The following is a 22,533-nucleotide window of genomic DNA, read 5'->3' on the forward strand; positions in this document are numbered from 1 at the left end:
GGGGTTCGCTTTCGATGTACTGACTGCCAACTCGGTAATCAAGACAGGCGGGTGGATACAGTAGAACAAAGGAAATCGATCATGACGCTGGTTCTCAAGAACTTAGAACAATCTGACAGACAGCACTGCATGGCCGCGTGTCGCTGCCGCTGCCGGGTTGGAGGTGCAGGTAGCCGTTTCAGGGGGGACTCGAGGGCAGCCTCACTGAGGATAGTACAGTAGGTAGCTCACAAAGTGTCAACTGATCGATCCCAAACGAGACACACAGTGCTCCGTACGGCTGAGCGGTTGCTCCATCCCTGAAGGTTTTCGATGCCAACCACGCCCTTCCTTCCAAAAGCATAAGTCTACAAGAACGTGGTGGTGGTGGTGGTGGTTATGCTTGTGAGGTCAACGCCACCGTCTTCGGACCTCTGCTGTGTACGGATGCTCATGAGATCGATGATCACGAGGCTCCGGCTAACACCGGAGCCTTTCGAGGGCTTTCTGGCAGCACATCAATATCTTCGCTGCTATTAAGAGTAATCCGTGAGGGGTGAAGGCATGTAGCTCGGGCACGTCTGAAAGACTTCGACCCACGAACCATGACACAGGGCCAAGTCGACGACCACACACGAACTCGCAGTCTCCAGACTGTAAATTTGTGCATTCCGTTCCGGCCGGCACCTAATTTGTTGAGGTCCCATCTTGGGCGTGTTCGTCGCTGTCAGAAATGCAAGGGGAACAACTCGTGGCAGCCCAACGTCAGGCACCGCCCAATAGAGACTTTGACACTTTGGCATCCTCGAGCTTGGGCGGCGCTTGTACCTGACATCTGAGCTCGCTCAGCTAGAGTTTGACACCTCATGCCTGTAGGTGATCAGCTTACGGGTCTATACCACAGCAGTGACATCCCTCAAGAAGTGGCCTTTGCCTCAAGTATACCTATTGCTACTTCTGTTTCAGGTCTAGACGTCCGCCTCCGCGCAAGAGGCGGGCTGGAGGAAGACTCGAGGAACTCGACGGTGGTGATCCACGGAGCCTTTGCTGGTCCTATTGGCCGGAGCATCTCCCACTTTTGTGGTGCCTGCAGCAAGTTTCACGGCCCATCAGCAGGGGGGTGTGGGAACCCGAGGTCGTGTTTGTGCAGGGGTTGCCAGTCGTCTCACATTTCTGTTTGGCGTTGAGGCATGCCTGAAGCACGTCTCAAACACAAGCGTCTCGCATCGTTCATACTTCAGGTCCATACGAGGCCTGGTCTAGATCTTCCGCATCGTGCAGGAGCAGTCTACCCACAAACTTTATCTGCCCGTGGGTAAACCCATGACCCGACACCTGTCAACTGCGAAGGGGACGGATTCTCCGGCTGGACGTCTTCACGCTGGAGTATCACCGAGGACACCCAGCTGTCAAAACGGCATCCCCTTTCTGTCAACTTCTGCGCTAGGCCGAGCACGTTTTTGACATGGAATGGCAATCGGGGCCTGAGCTGCAAATGATAGTTCCTTTATTCAGCTGCTTCCGCCACCCTGTCGATTGCAATACTATGTCAGATTGTGGACGTTAATCAGGTCTTTGTAAGATGAGTCTCGAAGACGTTATTGGAAAAGGCTCGAAGGGAAATCGTACTTTTGGCAGTGATTGACAAATGTTTAGCGATCGACTACCCCAGTTTGACACCCCATACCAAAACACCAACAGGACTGCCTTAAGCTCTCCTCTCCCATTGTCGGACAGGGGGAGGCTGCCCGAATCTCATGCACTATTACGGTGTTCTGGGGTTGCACCCGAAGAATTACAAAAGCGGGGAAATCCATCTTCTGACGGCCAAGGGTGTAATGAATGATTCAAATCATTGGAACGGAGAATTGGTGAAATGTTCGCCCACAGGGAAAACCATGGAGATGGCTGACCGAAGTTCAGGTTGGGTGGCAGCCGCGACCTTGTGCCACCGGTTTCCTGCACGCTCGTCTTTCTGAATATTCATCACTGGATTTGGGGGTATAGCTCAGGTAGCTCATTTCTACCCACCCATCGAACCACCCTGGCCTACTAATAGCGCTTCGCTACTCGACGAACTCAGAACACGTCGACTCCGTCCTCGCCACCAGTAGGTGGACACTTCGTTCGGCTTCTATCATTCGAGCTTGTTCCGCAGATTGTCATACTTGCTCTCGGGATATTCCAAGCAATTCTTGACCTCTTCCAATCGGTTGTGTCCACAATTCTTTACAAAGGTTTCAATAAGGCTGCCACCACCGACAGGTTTGTCTCCCGATGATTCCCACCACATGCCTCCACCAAGGCCGTAGTCTCGGACAAAATGCGCCTTTTGAGTGACAAGGTCAGGAGTGTCGTAACTGATCATTGTTTTCGAAGACGGGCAGAAGCTCCAGCTGGCTCCGACTTCACGGTCATGGTGCTCACTGGCACCGGGCTTCGGGAGTGCTTTATAGTCCCAGACACCTGGCTCCCAGCTTCCCTCACCCACGCCACTGTACGAGTGCCCAGGACCCGAGGTCGACGTAAAAGCTCGACCATACAGCGGCATACCCAGAACGATCTTCGACGGATGCACACCGTGTCTGGTATAGTGTTCGACCGCCGCAACAGTGCTGAACGGCGTACATTGCGGGTGCGAGCTGGAAGGGAACAGGTTTGCTTGATGGCCGGCTCTTTGATCCCAGGAACCCGCATAATCATATGCCATCAGATTCCAGAAGTCAAGCAGTCGATCCATGTCCCTAATCTTCAGCTTTTCGAAGTTGGACGGCCCCGCGGGGCAAGCCACCGTCAAATAGAATTTGGTGTGGTGACGTTTGGCAGCCGCCTCATCGAGCGCTCGTCTCGTTTCTTGAAGGAGTTTGACAAAGTCTTCGGCCTCATTTGCATTCTTCGGGTACTCCCAGTCAACATCAAGCCCGTCGAAGCCCAAATCTTCCAGCAGCTTGACAGCACTTTCCGCAAATGTCTTCCTCCCACTAGGCGTACTAGCTGGCTGGGCAAAATTCGAAGAGTATGTCCAGCCACCGATACTCAACAAGACCTTCAGGTTCCGGTTCTTCTTCTTCTGGAGAAATAATTGCTTGACACAACCGTAGACATTTGTCCCAACATCATTCCAGCTGTCACCCTCGTAATGCTTGTCAGTATCTGACCATGGATCGGTCAGGTACACCTCGCCGCTCTCGGGTCTGACGTTGGCAAAGGCATACAGGACATGTGTGAGATTCTCAGCAGGAAGATCTTGAGGATGGTGGTTTCTTCCGTACGGTGCCCAGTTGACATAGTAGACAACGGATCGGATACCGTGCCCACCTCCCATTGTGAAGTCAGGCTGATCAGTTGTGTGCTGAGGGATGAACTGGGTAACAGATTGATGCAAGCAGGAGAGAAAGACGAACAGGAGGACAAGCAGAAATAGCATGCTCTTCAGAAAGGTCAATTCATATATTGGCTGTCACAATGTGGCGTCGAACAGGCAACGCCAAGTCCGAGTGACGAGGCCTCCTGGAGTCTCCAGCAATTTGTTTCAAGAACACGTCTGCCTGGGGCGTTCACGGCGAATACAAGATAAATACGAACATGGAAGATGAGTGAGAGGACCAGGTTGCAAGCCGGGTGGGCAGAGAGCTCTAATCATTTAGGGTCTAGCTCCTAGTGGCTTTGCAAAGTGTGGCTGAGGCACACCGTGGCTGCTGAGGCGCGCATCCGTCATCTCCGTCGGCAAATTGTTGAAGCGACATCACCTCGGCTTCAATCGCATATCAGGTACGCATATCTCGCGATAATTCGGACTTCCTCTGGGGACTGGATCTCCCAATTCCTTCGAGCTTCTTTCCAGCTCGCAAGCATGCCTCTAGAAGTTCTCTTCTTCGGCGCGGGCGCCATAGGGGCATTCTTCGCCTCTCGAGTGGCTCTCAGCCCAGACGTCAACGTCTCCGTAGTATGCCGCTCAAACTACAAAGCCGTAAAAGTAAACGGTTTCCAAATCACCTCCCCGCAGTACGGAGACTACCACTGGACACCCACCCGAGTCTTCGACTCGCCAGCGTCAGCCGTTAACAGCGACGTCAAATGGGACTACGTGGTCGTCAGCACCAAAGCCCTGCCCAACATCTCCGATGACTCCAAACTGTTAGAAGGCCTCATCACGCCCGGAAGGACGGCCATCGTACTGATCCAGAACGGCCTGGGCGTCGAAGAACCCTACGCCTCGCGTTTTCCCGATGCCACGATCCTGAGTGCCGTGACCATCGCGTCCTGCGCGCAACCCTCTAATGGCCACATAAAACACAACCGCTGGACACGTATAAACATCGGCCCATACTTGGCACAACGATCACCGCCCGCCACCGCGGAGGCGAAATCCACAGCCACGACTCGAAACACAGCTTTCGTCCACTTCTTGACCGAAGGAGGCATCAAGGACGCGATCGCCGACACGCACGAGAAACTGCAGCTCGTGCGGTGGCACAAGATCGCCATCAACGCGGCGATGAACCCCTCGGCCGTGCTCTCGGGCGGGTCCACCAACGAAGCCATGTCCAACGACGCGGAGCTCGCGCGGCACCTCCGCGGCGTCATGCACGAGGTCCTCACCACAGCCCCCAAAATCGTCGGTGTGCCCTTCCCCGCTAGCTTCGCCACCGCCGAGCAGATCCTCAGGTCCACGAGGAAGAACTCCAGTGGGAGTAAGCCGAGCATGCTGCTGGATTGGGAGGGCGGCAAAGCCATGGAGTTGGAAGTCATCTTGGGCAACCCGATCAGGATTGCAAGGGAAAAGGGGTTCGAGATGCCCAGGACGCAGAGCCTGTATGCGCTGTTGAAGATGGCGGAGCGAAATCGCGAGGCTGAGAAGGAGAGGGCCGCGACGGCGAGTAGAAGTAGACTCTGAACTACCGCGCCTCTCCAGTCCAGTCCAAAATGCGGCGGAACGTCGTTTCGCTTCTTGTCCTTTCCACAGAGGAGCACTTCGCCTGCACTCTATATCTCCTCCCCCGTAGTACCCCCTTCCCCATCTCTTGGTGCCATCACAGCTTCGCCAACACCTGCCGGACCGCATCCCCTGTTGGCCCCTTGGCGAACCTGTCCTTATCCGCTACGAGTGTCCCCAACTCAGGCACCCACCCGCACCTCTCCGCGCAGAACTGCTCCTTACTCGGGGTCCAATCCCGGCCAGCCCGTCCCGATAATACCCCCGCCGGGATCGAAATGATCTGCTCGTTCAAGGGCGTCTTCGCAAATACTTTACTCCCGCAAACGCTGCAAAATGCGCGGTATAGTGGCTGGCCGCTCTGCGTAGCGCCGTCCGTGTACGTGGTGATGTACCGCTCCGAGCCCGCGGCAAGGGCATATTGCTGGCGTGGGTAGATGCTGGCGCAGTGTAACGTGCTGCCGCCTTGTCGTTTGCAGTTCTCGCAGTGGCATATTACGGTGTAGATTGGGGGGCCTGTCACGGTGAAGGTCACGGCGCGGCAGAGACAGTGGCCGCGGTCGATCCAGTCCTTGGGTGTGGTGGCGGGGCCTGTCATGGCTTTGACGGGGCACAATCACTACGGATGCAGTGCCTAAGTAGGCTGGAGAAAGTGTTGCGCCCGCGTTATATATGTAGCAAAGACTTTGCGTATCTGTACACTTGCCTTGGTTATATGCTCGGCGCAGGCTCGTGGAATGCGCGTCTTAAGTCCCTAGGTACCTAGGTTGTAATACTCCATACATACTCCGTAGGTATGTACGACGTATGCGGAGACTGAAGTTCTCCCCGCCTTTCTGTGCGGCACTGCGGCATGTCCATACGTACCTCCATGTTGGCGCATTCCGAGGGATAGATTTGACCCGCTGTCCGTCAAAAGTGGAGTTTTCAAGCCGAGCGCGATGATACTCCCAACGCTTTGAGGGAAGCCCAGGCTTGAATGATGGTAGCTACTGTTGCTACGCATGTCAGAATCAATATCACCATGGCTATCCAGAATGTCCAGAATTGTTGTGGGTTGCGACGGTCTCTCCACAACTGAGCCCAACTGATTGGGGGCGCTTGAAAGATTTCTTCATGGAGGTCTAGGAGTCGATCTCTCCAATGGTCAAAGTCCGACAAGGTGAGCGTTCGAATAGCCTCAAAAGGCCCATGTTCGTGGAAGTCCTGCTTCTCCTTCGCGAGGAGTGCCACAGTCCTGCTGTGCCAGAAGGGGAACAGCAGATCCAACGAGAGCTTTGTTTCTCTGAGGACTTTAAGAGGGATGAGGGGACTAAAGTAATGGTCAATCCCGAGTCAAAGTATAGCAAGAACTCTTGGGCATACGGTTGCTTAGCGTTGCCTGAACCGTGGCTGTCGATGAGAGCCTTGATGTGGCATTTGTAGGGAAATATCTTAAGCTCTTTTCGGAATCTGTCCAACTGCAGATGGTCGTGAAGGCTGGTCGTCCTTTGAATTCTCAAGCCGCATACGTCTTGCATGAATGCCACGGTGAAAAAGGGACTCAGGCGGTTCGACTGAGCTGTAAGCTGCCATCGTGAGTGGGGGAAGAGCGAGCCAACAAAGTCCTCCAAAGTGTTTTCATCGTCCCACTGAACACTAGTGGCTTCATGCCGTAGACCTGCGAATTCGAGATCTTGGGTGTTTACCATGAGCCACAGACGAATGGCGAGGTCAATGGATCGATTTAGGCCGGTAACGTGGGACGTGCGAAAGCGGGAGGTGAGACACTGGCGGAGCTCTGGTCGTCGAGACTGATGATTGTGGCGCAACACATCAACCAGGTGGAAAATGTCCTCGTAGGTCGTTACCGGAAGGCCTTTCGACTGCCATGAATCCTTCGAGATGCCCTTGCGAAGCAGCTCTAGCTCTTCGCTGTAATAGACAAAATACTTCTGCAGGGCGTCCAGCTGCTCGTCACCAAGATCCAGTCCGAAGAAGGCGTGGGCGATCTGGCCCCTGGAGCCGGGACGCTCCGTGAGTCTGACGGCGGTAGAGGTCATGGTCGCTGTAGCACTGTCATCCAACACCTTCACCATTCATCTGTGACTACATCACCACCGTGCTACGTCTCCTGGATATATCTACCATCTTCCTGCCTCGTCGTCATTACGTCCTCTGGTGTGAAGCTCGATAAGGCTGAAAAAGGCAACCATGCGGCTGTGCAAGCACTGCCAGCAACGGCCGTCCGGGGTGTTCGCGCACAATGACTGGAGAGACTCTTTCCTGGCAGACGAGGCCGTGGTTGCCACTTGCCCAATTGTCAATGTTCAGATAGCAGGTGGTTTTCAGCACTGCCACCGGGCCACTGGGCATCTCAAACCTTTCGGCTCCGTCATGCGAACCACTTTGGCAGCCGAGTGGCACTGGTTGATTCATCTCTTTTCTCTAGCCTCATTCCGGTGACGTTCACCCATGATATCTAACTGTACTACTAGCTTGATCTATGCTTCCATATGTCGACACTAACTACTACGCCGATGAATGCATGACCAGCTGCCCATTCACTATTGATTGAGACATCGAGGCACGGTCCGGGCAGCCAATGTTGACCCAGGCCTTGAGTTCATGGAGGCCATCCAAGTCGCACTACCTTGCCCTGAGCCGTCGTGTCCCGAGCCTTCGCGAGAGTCAACTCTTCAAGTCCTCAGATCACCTGTCTCCCGCAACTTGGTCAAAGAGGAGCTCAGGCTTCTGTTTCAGCTACCTTCCCCACCAAAGACGGACCCGGCCCAGTCTTCTGCGACAACCATCTCTGTAACAACAGCGACGGAGACAGCGTCAGTCACCAGTGCGCTTGCAACGTCCATACTGTCGCTTCCGAAGATTTTCACCATTCAAAAGTTCCACGTTGCTCCAAGCATGCCGATAGCTGATGAACTCCTGGCTGTTTGGACACGTCAAATCAAGCCTCGACTGAGTGCTGTTTTGCAACGCAGTATTCCCTCTGGGACATGCGTCCAGGAGTTTATGATGGCTGGGAGGAGGCCAGATGCTCTAAAGCCTATGCTGGTGATCACCTGTGGCAATATAAAGATCAAAAAGTTAGTTGAGAAGAGTTTCAAAAGCCAAGGATGGCTTCAACAGCTGCTGAAGACGCATCATATCGTATTTATCGCGCTCGTAGCGGAAGCATCTGAAAGTTCCGGTCCAGCGTCGAACGAGGTTGACACGGTGAGGTGCGAGGACGCCTATACAGTACAGAGCCTGCCGTTCGGAATCGCAACATCGTGCGGATTGGAGCTCCTTATAGCCGGCGACCACAGTCAGCCCCGGCAAAGATGCACATTAGGAGGCCTTCTCGTTGTGAATGGCAAACTTTGGGGCTTGACAGCGAGGCACCCGTTTCACACGTCGGTGCGCAAGCTCTGGGCTCGAGATCAGTTGGAAGCGGACTGGCCAGAGGAAGATTCCCAGGAAGATGAATGCAGCACGACAGCCAGCGAGCCTTTCGTCTTTAATGATGATGATGATGACGACGACGGTAATGGCGACGCAGACGACGATTCCAGCGCTTCGTCCACTATGCCGCTTCAAGACAAAGGCGACCTTCCTCTCAGCTCTGTTGAGGGAGCACCTGACGAAAACTGTGAAGGCTCAAATCCCATGCGCTTGACCAAGTTCATATCCACGAGATACTACCTGCCACACAGCGCCATTTTTTCGCCATTTTGGATGGAAAATCATTCGTCTGCCGAAGAAGCAAGGATAGACTACGACTGGGCGCTGCTAGATCTTCCGTCGGCCGTCAGAGCGCTGCCGAACAAGATTGCTCACATTGATCACCGTCACGACATCCTCATTGACGGAACCAGGTCTATTGCGACCTCGGGGGAAGTGACCATCGCGGTTACTCTTGGTATCGGACCACAATTAGGGTATCTGCATTCTTCTCCTGCCACATTTATGGTCGACGGTTTGGTGCGGGAGGTGCACCTGATAACGTTGGAGCGTATCCTGCGTAAGTGCTCTCTACGTCTGGCAAAGTCGACCCAAACGGATGCTAATACCACTCTTATCGTGCAGCCCTTGGCAGTTCTGGCGCTTGGGTACTCCGCGGAGACAAACTGTACGGGTATATTGTCGCAGTCCGGCAGGACGTTCCGTGGGCTTACATGACCGCCATCGAGCCCGTCCTCGAGGACATCCGAAAAAAGCTCAAAACCGAAGACGTACGACTCCCAAGAGCCGCCGAGGTTGCATCTCTTATCACTTCTCCTGAATTTCCAGTTGTCGACGTGCCCAATGAAGTTGACGGAGACGCTTTAACAACCACTTCAGAATCCCAATGCAGCATGTCACTACCTGCCGAGCGTTCAAAACATCCTCTCAACGGGAACAATCACCAAGAAGACGAGACTGTTGAAAAGAAGTCTCGCGGGAGACCTCCAAGCAGCTGGGAGCTTGATCAAGCATGGCAACGTGGCCGGGCCAGACAACGGCACGTCGCAACCTCGGGCTGCGCCACGGCCTACAAACCCGTTCAGCCATGCTCTATCCCGCCTAGACTACAGACCATACCCCCCATATCATAAAAAGGACCCGTATGCATGGAAATATAGGCCCAAGCCACTTCTCTCACAGCCTCCAGCAAAGAAGAAGCGAGCCATGGCATCGTGGCTTGTTCCCGTGATCAGCCTGCCGTATAGGCTTTGGCGCCGCCTAGAGGCTTTCATTGTGCGGAATGAGTATCGACATCGTACTGTTGTACGTCGCTCTCAGCACGGGGGTTTAAGGAAGCACCGCTCTCAATGTGTCCGCCTCTGCTTCCCTCCAAAAACGCTGCTGGGCCGTCCGAGATATCCACATTATTTCCGCCGAAACATTCGCACAATCCCCTGGTATTGCATACGACTTGCCTTCTGGGTCTTGGCGAACACTGTGCTCAACATCCTGTACTTCATTGCCTACTTCCCTCTTATTTTCTGGATACTGCAACGCCACCGCGGTGTTCTGGAGGACCCCGAAATGTTGGTAGCACAACAGTACGAAAGCATCGAAATGCTAGGTTCATTACCGGAAAGATTTGGCGACGCCTGGCTGTTTGATGAGCGTCATCGGTTACGTCGCGAGCAAGAAGCAGTCCAACTTGGCCGTTATGAGCTCCCATTCGGGCGTCTGGGCCTGTGGTAGGGCACTGCAATACGTGGTCCAATCTCTGATTGTCTTTTTTCTGAGAGCAAAGCTCTCAGAGCTATGAACTATCTATGCAGCACACAGCTCCTGCCTCGCCATGCGAGGACCAACGACATAACAAGGAAAGGACAGGGCTGAGACTGCCCGCCACAGGGCCCACGTGGGGGCCCAAGGGATCATTCACAGAAAGGTCCATGAGTTCAGGTATGTCAAACTCATCGGCAAGGAGATATGTTGCAACGATGTAGCCACTCAAGGTATGCAGCTTCCTTGCTCTTCATCTCGCTAATGTCGTCCCCGGTAAAGGGAAGCCTAGGATGGAAGAGATAGTGGGAAAGAAGTTCGCCAGTAAACCAGGGGCTTTCGACGAGTAGGAGGGGCGGAACTTTGCCATCGCAGCCTGGTCTCATCGTTCGGAATTTGTTCATAAAGTAGTAGTGATGGCGCAATCTCTGTACAGGATCATAGTGGTTCTATTTTGGCAAAAAATGTGTACTGTAGGAGCTCGTGGATGGCGAGGAGAAGAGCAGCCAGCGTCAAATCCCACCAATTGTAATGGACCCTCTTTGTGGACCTTCTTTCTGCGTCGAGAGGGAGTTGACCTGTGGATTCTTTCTCTTTTGCCTGCATTGAATCAATCTCTTTGGCGCCCGAGGCAGTACGTGTAGCCACGAGGGCTGCGCGATGTTGCGGAGAGGATCAGGAACAGCCACCTCATCACAAAGGTAGGTAGGTAGGCAGGAGAACCTTATCTTGGAAACGACTTCGAGTTTCAATCGGGATTTGTGACTCTAGCACTACATGCGTCAGGGCTTGCTTCGGCCCGCGACCTCCTTCTCAACCGTTGCTCGGTCTGCCGCTTCGGCGGGGCTGAACCACGAGCTGGCCACCAAGGCGGCGCTCACTACCCAAGCTGGTAACCAAATGCACAGAACACCGATAGGCACGCCCCAGCTGCCCCATACGTTCCAGCCAAACGCGAGCCGTTGGAGCCAAACCACAATCAAGTCATCCTTGCCGATGGACATGCCGTATCCACCAAGGCCGGCGGCTACTCCCGTAGGGCTCATGATGACCAGAATGAGGTACTGCAGGGACGCCAGCCAAGGGCTTGAGGGCGTTCGGTCTACAAACGCCAGGGGCGTGCAGACGATGCCGAGGAACATGCTGAGACTGAAGTTTAGAGTTGCTAGGACGGTCAAGAAGAGGCCGAGGACCAAGAGACCCAAGGACTTGATGAGGACGTATTGTTCGGTGGTCGGTGCGGAGAAAGCGGGTAATGTGGTGTTGTTGGGCATTTCGGCGAGCGCGGAGGCGAGGATCACGGGGAGGACGAGCAGCGCGAGGATCAGGAGGAAGAACGTCGTGGGCATGGCTTTCGAGCTCAGAGAGTTGAGCAGATAGAGTGGTATGAGGGAGGCCAGGTGGACGGCCGTCACGACGGCGATTGGAAGAGTGAGTGCCCTGTCAAGGGGTCTGAATTCGACCTTGGTAATGGTGCTTCCGGGTTGCTGTCCTGTTACACTCGATGTTTTCTCGTTTGGCCCATTTGCGGCTTTGGCATTTGCGTTTTCGGCTTTCTTCTCGATGAGTTGATAGCCACTTCGCACCCAGAGGTAGATGGCCATGATGGTGTAGCCGGCGGCCACGATCATGGCGCCAGGCAGGTAAGTGCCGATGCTGACGAATCGATTCGACTGCATCAACAGATAGAAGAAAAAGCTCTGGTGCAGCTTCTCGAGCAGATTGTTCAGACTCCGGCAAATGCTCTCGACCGTCCGGCCGAAAGCCATCTCATCTTGCCAGCCTTCTTTCGTGGCTGTCAGTGTGATGGCGTCAATATGGTATGACATGAAGCTACTGTGGGCTCCGGTGGCATGACCCAGCGCCTGGGAAGACATTCCACGTAGGAGCGTTTGGAGACGGACAGGGTAGGCATTGTACTGCTCGTGCTTACTCCACGTGTGTTGATGTTGGATGGACGTGCTGATGCCCATCTGCCCCGAAGCAATAGACACGGCTGTGTTGACAAGATCGAGATTGGGCAAGGCGCCGTTGATTCCGTCGTACGCCACGTGTAGATTTTCGAAACGATGCTCGAAGGGATAATCAATGCAGACGGCACCCTGCAGGGCCCCGGACTTCAAGGACAAGTCTTGGACCTTTTCTGGGTCGTGAGTCGAATGGTAGGCATCGATCCACGCTTGCGGTCCAGTAATACTGTCGGGAGTAACCAGAAATATAATGTCCTTCGACCATAGCGACCAACGCTTGAAGTACCTGGACAGAGAGATCAGGAGGGGCACACCGTTCACGTTCGAGACGCCGTCGATATTTCGCAACGGCGCAAGTAGAACGATGGCCTCAGTCCCATCACCCCTTGGAGCATGGAGGACGGCGTAGACGTTCTCTCCCTCAAAGGTGCCGCTGGGTGTGGTGTATGAGTACCGTTGTCTCGCAGTCTTCAGGCCCGCATTACGGAAGAGCTCCTCTATCTTGTCACTCCTCCTGTCTCCTGCAGCCGTGGACTTTCCGATAGGCACGGTGGAATTGACTTCGGCGGTAGGATCAGCGTTCTGCACTGTCGACAGTTCATGCCGATACGCTCGGAAGACATTTTGTTCGCTCCCGCCAAAGTACGTGTGGACTTGTCCTGGCAACAGCGCGTTCTCCGATATATAGGTTTGCCTTGAGTATTCTTGCAGCGGCAAAGGCAGAATGTACGCGACTCCGACGACTATGCAGAGGAAGGACAGGTACGGCGGGATTCGGAGCAGCCGCGCGTCGTCCTTGCGTAGGGTTGAGATGAGGTTCCCTGTGTTCCTTTAGACACGAGACGTTGAAGAGCAACAGGCGCCGGTTAGGGGGCTTACGTATCAAACCCATCTTTGCCTCGCTCTGCTCATCGCAGCTTCACTGCAAGGCCTCCGCACGCAATTCCTCGATTGGATTGTGGTTCAAGAGGGACTCTGTACTTTGCGAAATCCCGAGTATTACCCGTCCAAAGTCGGGGCAAGCCCCTGACTCATCATGTGTAGCATCCTTGAAGTTACTCATCATATCATTAATGTACACTCAACACGTCTACAACAGAGCTGCCCTTCACTATCGGCGCAGACGTGAATGTCGTCTGTCGCTTGACATGTCGCTGGAAAAGCCATTGCGTGGGAAAGCCAACAGTTGCTGCGCGCTGGTAATGCAGATGCTCACACACTTCAAGGTCCAAGCCTTTGACCACCACCACTTGTTCCCAGCCACCCCAGCCCGATGGGGCTCATGTGCCCCTCGGGGTCACCTGCTGAGCTTGTTGGAAGGACACCATAACGACCATAGGTCTTTTGGTCCACCGACACGTAATGTGGTAGGCGCCCTAGAAGGTTGAGCTTGCCTTCGATCCAGCGAAGGACTTTCTCTGGAGGCGCAAGGAAGCGGATGTATCCCAAGCCCCCTATGCCAGTATTAGCTTGGGATTCAGAGGCCGAGACAGGTGAAGGAAGGAGTGCTTGGTGGGTGGACAGAAGTGATTCAACGTACAAAGATAGCCGGTGATACAGCCGCTCAGATGTCCTAAGAAGGACGCTCCGGGTATGAGTACAGATGTGACCACGAGGATGGCCAGAGGCGATATCCACGTTGGAATCTTCTGGCCACCGATACTGTTGCCCTTGTGTCAGTTTTCTATGCCATTGGTGAAGGACGCTGGGAGACGTACTCAAAGTGCGGGTTCGACTTGTACGTCTTGATAGCCTCAGAGGCTAGGAGCAGGAATACCCATATACTGCCGGCACGTTAGTCAGATGCATCTTTGTGTTGCAGATCCAGCCGGATGCCGCTTACCTGGCCCCCAACACGGGGGTATTGTCCCTTAGAATAACGCCGTCCATTACTAGGTATATGACTGCAGGAATTTGGCCCAACGCTGTTGCACATTAGCAATTTTTTCCGTATCCTCGCTCTTGTCTCACTCACGGCCCAGGAACAGTGCAATGCTGGTCAGGGTCCCAAACTCGGCCTCGAACCTCTCCATCAACGGCACCAGACACATCGTATTGAACAGCATGTGCCAAAACCCGGTATGTATCAGCACGAACGTATTTAGCCGGTACAGACTCCCGAAGTTGACCTCTTTGGGCTCTAGCCAGCCCCATTTTGTCACGCTCCATACCGTCTGCAGTTCCAGGAGCCAGAATGTTATTATCGCAAGGAGGATCACGCGCGTGAAGAGCGGGAGGCGGAAGATATATGAGCGGATTCGAGAGGGCTGAAACAGTCGAGTCGGTACAGGTAGGCTGTTGGTCGATATTCGAGGCGCCGCCGCCGGTCGTGCTGGCCCTGTCATACTAGGGCAGATGTGAAGGTGTTGGATGCTTTGTCAGAGGCCGGCTTGCGTGGGTTTGCGGCGCACTGGGTTCAGGAGGGTTATGGTAGCATTATAAGAACATATACGGCGGGATGCTGTTTGTCATCGCTCAAGGACTGCTCTGCGAGAGTGAACTCGTGGTGTCTCGTGCCCAAGGACCAGAGTGAATAGAAGTGGATTGGGACATTTGGAGACGATGGAACCTCGCAGCCAACGACAAGTTGTGGAGAAATTGCATGTTGATCCCAGCACCGAAATTGCTCTGGTAAAAGTACACAATTTTATCTCACTCAGACCATTCAAGTCATACGCGTTATAAGTTTATCTATATACAGAAAGGCTTTGGCATTGCCGATCTGAAGATTCTGTAAACATGTCAACATTTGCGTGAGCGCCACAGCCAAGGAGCTCTGCAACTGCTTGCGTCCTTATTATTGACCCAGTACCTCGGAGTGAACTCGCAAACTCCCTACTTTGACGATTATACCTCGTGAGACTGTCGCGATCACGGTACTTCTGGCAGTGAAATACGATTTTGGCATATTTGGCCACTGTTCAGTATTCAAAGCGCCGAGGATATGGCTGCCAGGCTCGACCGTCATCGCACGACGCTGGATTCAGCATCGCCTACCAGGCTTAGCCCTCTTCACGATACACTCAAATGGCAGTCATACGTCGGCATAGATGACTCGCTCCGACGAACTGCAGCTTGTCCGACTTTACCATCTGTCAAAATAGGTGTTCTCCGGTTCGACGATCTCGACGGGGGAGCCGTCTGCAAGGAAAGACCTGATGACCTATTCGGATGAAGACCAGCAGGCGACGTGTGGCATAAAGGAGGTAAGTCCATGTAAGTTGCGGTATCGCTGCATGTCCAAGTGGTGAGCGAATACTCAAGTAGCGTGCTCGAGTGAGTGCACGCTCCTGATGCAGTCGTTGGATGATTTCCTCATTAATTACTGCACAGCTATTTCTCTGGGTTGCAGTCACCCGCAGTCACCCAGCAGTGAGTGACCAAGTTGAATAATGAGGTCCATCTGCGTCGATCTCAGCGTCACAAAATTTGGAGAAAATCCGAGCGACGCGTCGCGTTTCACGCGTCCTGCTCTCAGTTTCTTCATCCTTTTCTTCAAGATGAATTCGGGCATTGCAACCTGTTACCGTAGCTACTGCGGGTAGACTCTTCCCTTCCTTTCAACTTCGGTGAAGATTGCGCTTACTCAACGACGCCATCCCCGCCTACATCTGCTGGAAGGTGCCATCAACCCTTACGGGAGTATCGTTCTAGCCCCGAGGTATGCAAGTAGAGAGCGAAACATCATGTACACCAGACGCCGCCCGAATTTATCCCAGACAGTCGCTTCGCGGTTGTAACCAAATCAACCAATGCTGACAATCTTTTGCATAGGCAGGCGCGGCAGGCAAACGTACCTTCCAACAGCCGTGCACTTGATGACGATGTCTACTTATCGAGCAAGAAAACCTCGAAGACCTCAACTGGAGTCTTCTGAGAGCAACGATCACAAACATCACAAGGTTGGCTATACATAAGCACCCGCCTCTAATCAAGCTTCGGGCAATAAGCTTGACTTTCTGGCCCCGTACCCCAAACTCCCCTGGGCGGTGTGGTACGCGGCCCTTGAAACCGAACCGCCGAGCAACGTGTCCACGGTGGTCACCGGCACTTCAAAGGTATAATCATCTCCTGGACGCGAGGTCCCCAAGGTTTCGTCGACAACACCCAGTCGAGTAAAAGAGAGATAGGCGTCGTCCCGGAACTCTCCAACATACCTAGGTACATTTCGCACATAGCAGACTTGACCTTGAAAGTGTTCTGCTGGGTATCCCACGCTCGAGTACGGAGTATGAGGCTGTCGCTGACACGTGGCACGGCAACGGGACGCATGGAAACTAGCCAGTCGTCAGTGGATGTGCGGCTTGGCACCGTTTCTCCTCAAGCTCACACTCGTCGCATCTCATCCCCGTCGTCAAGCCGGCATTCCACTTAGAAATATTGCGGCTTAAAGCGGGACAATGATTGATCACCGCTGGGCAGCTTCCTATCATTCCCAGGTGATGGGCGTTCCGGGCCGTGACTGCTGGGGCTCTCCTGCGAGGCCTCCTTTCTTGGCGGCAGCAAGGAGATAGGGCGTGGGGTCCCCCAACTTCAGGCCCCGAGGGCTAGACTGAGCATGGAAATCCTAAGCTATCCAGTCCCCAACACGGTTGATGCATTCGTTGTTCGCACCCAATAAATCACCACTTCCCGCACCTGCAGGGTCTCTTCCAATCAAAGGAACTGCTGAAAGGCAATGCGGCTTGACTTCTCGGGGGAGAATAAGAGAGCTACCACGTCGCCACAAGACCTGCCTTCTCTGCATACCACAATCCTTGCTGGATCCTGCATGGCGATTTCTTGGAATTGGTGACAATCGGCAAGCTACAAGGCTGTAACAGCGTCGGCAGCAATCTCTCCGATGGGCAGAGCGAGTCAACGTGCTGAGGATCCCCTACCAAGCAATTGAACCGTTGTGGTTTCAGCCTTACTCGGCCACTACAACATCCGAAGCACGGCGGAAGCTCTGTCTCAGACCGTCGCTTTGGTCGACGCTAGTCAGTTTCTCAGCGTCTACGAATCCCGTGTAGCAACTCATGGTCCAGTTCGCGCTTTAATAATGCAGAGCCTTGCCGGGCCAGCATGACCTCGACCGCGAAGCACGTGTCGGGGCGGTGACCGCACAGCTCACCTACCGCTACGCACATATCGTCGGGATCCTGGCCGTGTAGGGACCATGCAGGTGCCCCAGGCGAGCGTCCAAAGACGCCTTGGGCCGGTCTCTGCGACCCTTACTGTCCCTCGTGGACATGGCGGCCACCATTCGTGTCCGAGCGAGAATGGGTCCCTCTCTGAAGAGTCGCTACGGTCAGCAGATAATCAGCGGCTACGACCTACTACCTGGGACTCCGTTTCTCAGATGTCCAACGTACCCGGCAATACGTCGTCGTCAGGCTCGCCTGCATTACTGTACTTGCGAACCGCGGCTTACTCTACAACAACCACTGAGCCGGTTCCAATAGACCCCAGCAAGCTGAAGAAGCTCGGTCCCCTTCACGAGCACTTGGAGATCATCAGGCAGTACACACCTGGGCAGGTGGCAAGAGACATCTGGACTGCGTCTGCCTTGCAATTTGGTGACAATGGCCTCTTGGCCAACGAAAACGTAGACGCTGGCGAATACAGCAGTTCCTGGACATTCTGGGAGAAGATGGCCAACACTGCAGACGCCCTTGGTACAGCGCGATACCTCAACAATGCCTTTGACTTGCACTATTTGTGCTTCGTCGAGATATTTACGGACACGGGCCGGAGACTTTCCCACTGGGATACAACGCCAGAAGACGCGGGCCAAATGGATCAAGATCAAAAGGCCTCGAAAGTCATGGCTAGCACGCCTCTCCTTTTGCAGCTCCTGACCAGAGCCGTCATCGGGGCTGCGAGATCCTGCACTACGTCTGCCGACAGTAAGCTCGCTCGGGTGATGCTTGACGCAGCACACTGTGTATTTCGGCAATTGAAATATGCCACGCGAGTCCGAGCACTTCTGATCCTCTTCGACGTCTACAGAAACACCCTGATAGACCTATGGCATGGGCAAGACACTTCGGGCACTCCGAAGCCACATGACCGCGACAGTGCGTCGCCAGTATCGCCAAAGTCGTCTCGACTGGACCAGGAGTATTCGTTGGATGACCTAGTCTGGTGTATTCACCCGGCCATCTTCAATCGAGAATATTTCGTTGTCTCTACACACCTGCTCAACTTGTCGCGATACCATCGAAGCTGGCTAAGTCTGCCAGCACGCTCCACGGCATGGGAGAAGCCTGTCGCGGAGTTTGTGAGGAACTTGGCCATCCCCTCCAAAACTAGTCAAGGTATCTGTACCAGTACTACCGCCGAAGCGTTGTTGCTGACGATTGCATAGCATGGGTCCGGCTTGTACATGAGCATGAATCTTTTGAGCCACCTAATTTCCTCGACGCATACATTCAAGAAGCCAAGGCATTCCTGCAGTGGTGTACGAATGCGGTGTTCGAAGGACAAACCGTCCTGAACGGGGCCTTCACAGACCAATCGCCGTCTTCTCATGTGGTGTCGCGTGATTCTCTCAACGACGCGAGACTGACCCTATATTGGTTCTTTGTATATCGTAGGAAGACCTTGGACACTCAGCCCGTTCGACCCAGTCATTCCTCAGCAAATTCCCTGCCCAGCTTTCCGCATTCCGACAACGCTCACACCACATTTGATGCCTTTTGGGTCCTCTCCAGCTTTATCTTCGGCTTCTGCGGCCCCGAGGCTCTACTCACTTCACTGGGGTCCATCTCCGACTACACTCTTACCAAGCTGAATCGCATGTTCAAATGGCCACATGGGTTCGTATGGCACTACCTCCAGCAGACTATTTGCCATGCATCGAGACTCCACGCGGACGGCGATTTCCTGCAGCAAATGAACGTCCAGCAGAAAAACCTCGACCTCGCGATCCTTGGTGCAACACAACCGAGCAAAGCCGACGATCAACCTCTGGTCCGAATTGCTACCGAATTACATCCGCAACCGCTCCCGCAGTTCATCGACGCAACAATCCTCGAGTCCCACACTCGGAGCTCCTCGAAAGTCATGTTCACCGCATCCCCCAACTCGTACCACCCTCCAGATAAACTTCCGGTCAAACTCCCTAAACGCCGCTGGCTCCAAAGGCTCAGTCTTCCACGCATCAGCGTCACCAGCATCCAAGCCGACAGCATCAGCAAGCCTAGTATGAGCAGGAGTAGGACGGAGCCCAGAACATTGTCGACACCCACCCAGGCTAGACCACCCCGGCGGTCTGCCCACTCGTGGGACCCAGCGGTGGCGGTGGCGGCTGCCTCAGATCCATGCAAAGTTGAGGAGTTCCCGGGCGATTACTCAGCCATTGTGCCAGACTTGCTGTACACGACCTGTGGGATAGAAGAATCGTCGCGGGTCGAGAAACACCGTGCAGGGACGACAACCGCGACCGCCGCCACCACCAGACCCGCTGACGGAGGAGCCATCGCCGCAGGAACGCTACGCCTGGGCGCCGATAAGATCGCTTCGGTCGTGCATTCGACGGAGATCCTGTTGGCTGGGGGACGGCGTCCTTTCGTCGTACTACACTGAGCGGCATGTATATACGGAGTAAGAATGGCTTGTGGGAATGGCCGCAAAGGGCGGGAGGGAGCGACGACATCCTTTCATTCTTTCTTTACACGGCACATGGGCTGCCCGGGCTACCTTTGGGGAAGGATATGGTCCGGGCGCTTCCGGTGACCCATGCGAATGACGATACTGTACGAGTGATGAAGTGATGACACTTTCGCTGTGTTTCATTAAGATATCAAGCAGAAGGAGTACAATCTTTCAGGGGAATCAAAAGCACCAGGGCAGGCAGGCGAAAGGCAGGAAATCTCAAGTCTGGTGAGTATGAACGTAAATTATGACATATATGCATGTTTCCATGGCATGATGCATCCGGGCTCATAAGGAGCACCAGTCCGCTCCGCCACATCAAGTGAAAAGAAGCTATAAAGATCCGATCAATAGCTCTATCGAGTTGGGGGTATCATGAGCTCCAAGTCCTGGATCACAAAAGACGCCTTATTAGCCTGGTATGAGATGCCGTGACCCGCATGCCATGTGTTGGTCGTTAATCATGGTTCCGGTCCCAGGGGTATCATGCGGTGAAAGCAAGGGTATATAATATGAATCGACGTCGATCCCCCCCTTCGCTCGTCCGCTTCAGCCCATTATAATCTGCTCCGGTGTCGGTAATACTCCGTAATCAAGTCGTATAAACAAATAGGGATGAGGGTCAGGGTATCTTTTTCTGTCCAGCAGGCTTTGTGGTCCATAAGAGACTGTACAGTCGTGGGGTGAGATTGCCGTGACAAATGTGAGTGTGAAGTGGCGAGTTGATGTCGTTAGTCGATATTAACTCGGCTGGGTCATTGTGCGGAGTCGATCCGCGACCATCTCAGCGCTACCGATCGGCAGGTTTGAAGGATTGGGACACGGGATCTTGAGTGTCTGCGTTGGTGGCGTTGACGGCGACTCAAAACTTGGGGGATACAAGGGCCTTGCGCTCCTTCCTGGTGGCCCAGCCCTTGAGCGACAGTACGATGATCTCGTATGCCATGATAAAGGCCGTGAAACCGCAAGTGACGGTCAAGACGAACATGGCCATGAGCCCCGTCCGCTCCATGTAGTGGACGATGTCTCTGGCACTGGCACAGAAGATGATGCCGCCACTAATCAGGCAGAAAGAGGCCACCAGTTCAGTCGGTGGTCGGGCGGGATAGATGGACCTGGGAGGCGAGAGGAACATGAGGAGGTAGGTGCAGATGCGGGCCACTCCGAAGCCGACAAGCAAGATGCCCCATTGAGAGTGTACCTGGGTCGCGACCATGGAGTCTTGATGATGCGACGACATCATGACACCCAGGAGGATGATAATGAGTGCCGGCATCGGATTGAGAGACGTGGTATATTGTTTGGGCATCTCCCGCAATGCAAAGGAATCACTCTCGTGGACGTCTTTTCGCGCGGGCATCTGGTCGACGACGGTATTGAGGTACCGTCTTATCGTGGAGGACTCGGCGAGCATGCCGCACTGGACAAGGGTGTATTAGCATAGTGATCCCCCGGGGCGTATGGAAGAATCCAACTTACCAAGCCACCGCCAAAGAACATGACGGCAATCGAAACATGCTCGAAATCCTGTGCAGTCCATTCATGACCCCAGGCGGCCAGGTGCTCGAGGAAGACGTTGCTCGCGCCATACAGCCAGATGACGAAGGATTCCGTGAACTCAGCCGACGGAATCTTGGACTTCCATTGGGCCACTTCGTCGCGGCTCGGCTTGACATTCCAAGCCCAGCCTAGATCGGCAAAGCAGCCCATCCAACGTCCAAGTGTGAGCAAGCCGTACCAGAAGAAGATTCCTCCCTTGATAAAGTGGGCGAGGCCTGTGAAGACGTTGTTTGCTCTCTGTTGTGTTTGTTTGTTAGTCACTTCACTACCAAAATGGAGACTGCGCCCGACTGTGGCGGGCAGGGGCACTCACGAAAAGGCCACAGTAGGTCACGAACCCCGTCACCATGGTAATGAATCCGAGGAGCAGAATCAGTCTATCCAACACGTTGTACACGAACTTGATGGCTTGAAAGGCTTTGGTCGGAGACAGATTCAAGAGTCTCGGAGACAAGTACCTGTCGACAAACGCAATGCGGTCGATGCGCAACCACCGCAACCGTCGGCTAGGTCGCTGCGGAGTTGGCAATTCTTCGTCGTCCTCCGGCTCCGGCTCCGGCTCCGGCGCCGGCTTCTCAAATTCGTCAAACGTATCTCGTCGGCCCACAACGGTTGGGGAATCGTCACGGCTATGAAGAGTGGATGAGTCTGAGCTGTGCTGCCGGCCATGCCCGGACCAGCGGTATTCAGCATATGGCTGCGAGTTATGCTGCGCCATGTTCTCGACGGACACGGGCAAGAAGGCGGCCCTTTCATCTGCTGGATCTGTGGATTGCTTCCCTCTCCGCGAGTAGAAGAACAGCAAGTTTGTGATGACCAGAGCCGTCACCATCCACGTGGCAATCCAGCCAATTCTATGATGAGCATTATGCACATACAGGTCTGGAGTATTGATGTTGTACACGATACCAAACAGCAGTCCGAGGCCATTGACGACGAGGAACAGGAATTGGACTGGGAGAGCGTATCTCGACCGCGCAATACTGAACATGGATGCTGACTCAATCAGTGCCTGCCTCTCCCGTCCCCATGACTTCTGACTCACCTATTGGCAAGATGAAGAACCATGCTAACACCATCAGGGCGATATGCGCAAAGATCTGGGTCTGGTGTTCGCCGTGGCCAGCATAGCTAGGCATGTCATACGGATCGACCTGACCGCCCTTGTGCTGAGGTGCCTCAGGCTTCTTCACGTCCATGTCATGACCCCCATCGTGACCGTGGGCTAATGTCTGTGAGGCCAGTTGGAGC

General features: G+C 54.2%; 9 protein-coding genes across 9 annotated transcripts; 3 read left to right on the top strand and 6 right to left on the bottom strand.

Annotated features, from left to right (window-relative positions):
* Nucleotides 1–2,116: 2,116 nt before the first annotated feature.
* Nucleotides 2,117–3,304, bottom strand: A1O7_04287 (chitinase; the record flags this gene model as incomplete). The annotated part of the gene is made up of 1 exon (XM_007758298.1): nucleotides 2,117–3,304. The coding sequence occupies one exon, from the start codon at nucleotides 3,302–3,304 to the stop codon at nucleotides 2,117–2,119; it is 1,188 nt and encodes a 395-aa protein (XP_007756488.1).
* Nucleotides 3,305–3,832: 528 nt separating this feature from the next.
* On the top strand, nucleotides 3,833–4,876 carry A1O7_04288 (2-dehydropantoate 2-reductase; the record flags this gene model as incomplete). Its single annotated transcript, XM_007758299.1, has 1 exon — nucleotides 3,833–4,876. The coding sequence occupies one exon, from the start codon at nucleotides 3,833–3,835 to the stop codon at nucleotides 4,874–4,876; it is 1,044 nt and encodes a 347-aa protein (XP_007756489.1).
* A 136-nt stretch (nucleotides 4,877–5,012) lies between these two features.
* On the bottom strand, nucleotides 5,013–5,513 carry A1O7_04289 (uncharacterized protein; the record flags this gene model as incomplete). The annotated part of the gene is made up of 1 exon (XM_007758300.1): nucleotides 5,013–5,513. One exon carries the CDS (start codon nucleotides 5,511–5,513, stop codon nucleotides 5,013–5,015), a length of 501 nt encoding a protein of 166 aa, XP_007756490.1.
* Nucleotides 5,514–5,842: 329 nt separating this feature from the next.
* On the bottom strand, nucleotides 5,843–6,957 carry A1O7_04290 (uncharacterized protein; the record flags this gene model as incomplete). The annotated part of the gene is made up of 2 exons (XM_007758301.1): nucleotides 5,843–6,227; nucleotides 6,281–6,957. 2 exons carry the CDS (start codon nucleotides 6,955–6,957, stop codon nucleotides 5,843–5,845), a joined length of 1,062 nt encoding a protein of 353 aa, XP_007756491.1.
* Nucleotides 6,958–7,816: 859 nt separating this feature from the next.
* On the top strand, nucleotides 7,817–9,489 carry A1O7_04291 (uncharacterized protein; the record flags this gene model as incomplete). The annotated part of the gene is made up of 2 exons (XM_007758302.1): nucleotides 7,817–8,915; nucleotides 8,981–9,489. The coding sequence occupies 2 exons, from the start codon at nucleotides 7,817–7,819 to the stop codon at nucleotides 9,487–9,489; spliced, it is 1,608 nt and encodes a 535-aa protein (XP_007756492.1).
* Nucleotides 9,490–10,896: 1,407 nt separating this feature from the next.
* On the bottom strand, nucleotides 10,897–12,976 carry A1O7_04292 (uncharacterized protein; the record flags this gene model as incomplete). The annotated part of the gene is made up of 2 exons (XM_007758303.1): nucleotides 10,897–12,905; nucleotides 12,964–12,976. 2 exons carry the CDS (start codon nucleotides 12,974–12,976, stop codon nucleotides 10,897–10,899), a joined length of 2,022 nt encoding a protein of 673 aa, XP_007756493.1.
* A 329-nt stretch (nucleotides 12,977–13,305) lies between these two features.
* Nucleotides 13,306–14,429, bottom strand: A1O7_04293 (glycosylphosphatidylinositol transamidase; the record flags this gene model as incomplete). The annotated part of the gene is made up of 5 exons (XM_007758304.1): nucleotides 13,306–13,538; nucleotides 13,625–13,746; nucleotides 13,803–13,868; nucleotides 13,928–14,009; nucleotides 14,060–14,429. 5 exons carry the CDS (start codon nucleotides 14,427–14,429, stop codon nucleotides 13,306–13,308), a joined length of 873 nt encoding a protein of 290 aa, XP_007756494.1.
* A 2,996-nt stretch (nucleotides 14,430–17,425) lies between these two features.
* A1O7_04294 (uncharacterized protein) lies at nucleotides 17,426–19,653 on the top strand (the record flags this gene model as incomplete). The annotated part of the gene is made up of 2 exons (XM_007758305.1): nucleotides 17,426–18,383; nucleotides 18,434–19,653. The coding sequence occupies 2 exons, from the start codon at nucleotides 17,426–17,428 to the stop codon at nucleotides 19,651–19,653; spliced, it is 2,178 nt and encodes a 725-aa protein (XP_007756495.1).
* Nucleotides 19,654–20,584: 931 nt separating this feature from the next.
* On the bottom strand, nucleotides 20,585–22,481 carry A1O7_04295 (uncharacterized protein; the record flags this gene model as incomplete). Its single annotated transcript, XM_007758306.1, has 4 exons — nucleotides 20,585–21,142; nucleotides 21,202–21,519; nucleotides 21,596–22,278; nucleotides 22,328–22,481. 4 exons carry the CDS (start codon nucleotides 22,479–22,481, stop codon nucleotides 20,585–20,587), a joined length of 1,713 nt encoding a protein of 570 aa, XP_007756496.1.
* Nucleotides 22,482–22,533: the final 52 nt, after the last annotated feature.

This window comes from Cladophialophora yegresii, assembly GCF_000585515.1.
Source record: "Cladophialophora yegresii CBS 114405 chromosome Unknown aczIN-supercont1.3, whole genome shotgun sequence".
NCBI lineage: Eukaryota > Fungi > Ascomycota > Eurotiomycetes > Chaetothyriales > Herpotrichiellaceae > Cladophialophora > Cladophialophora yegresii.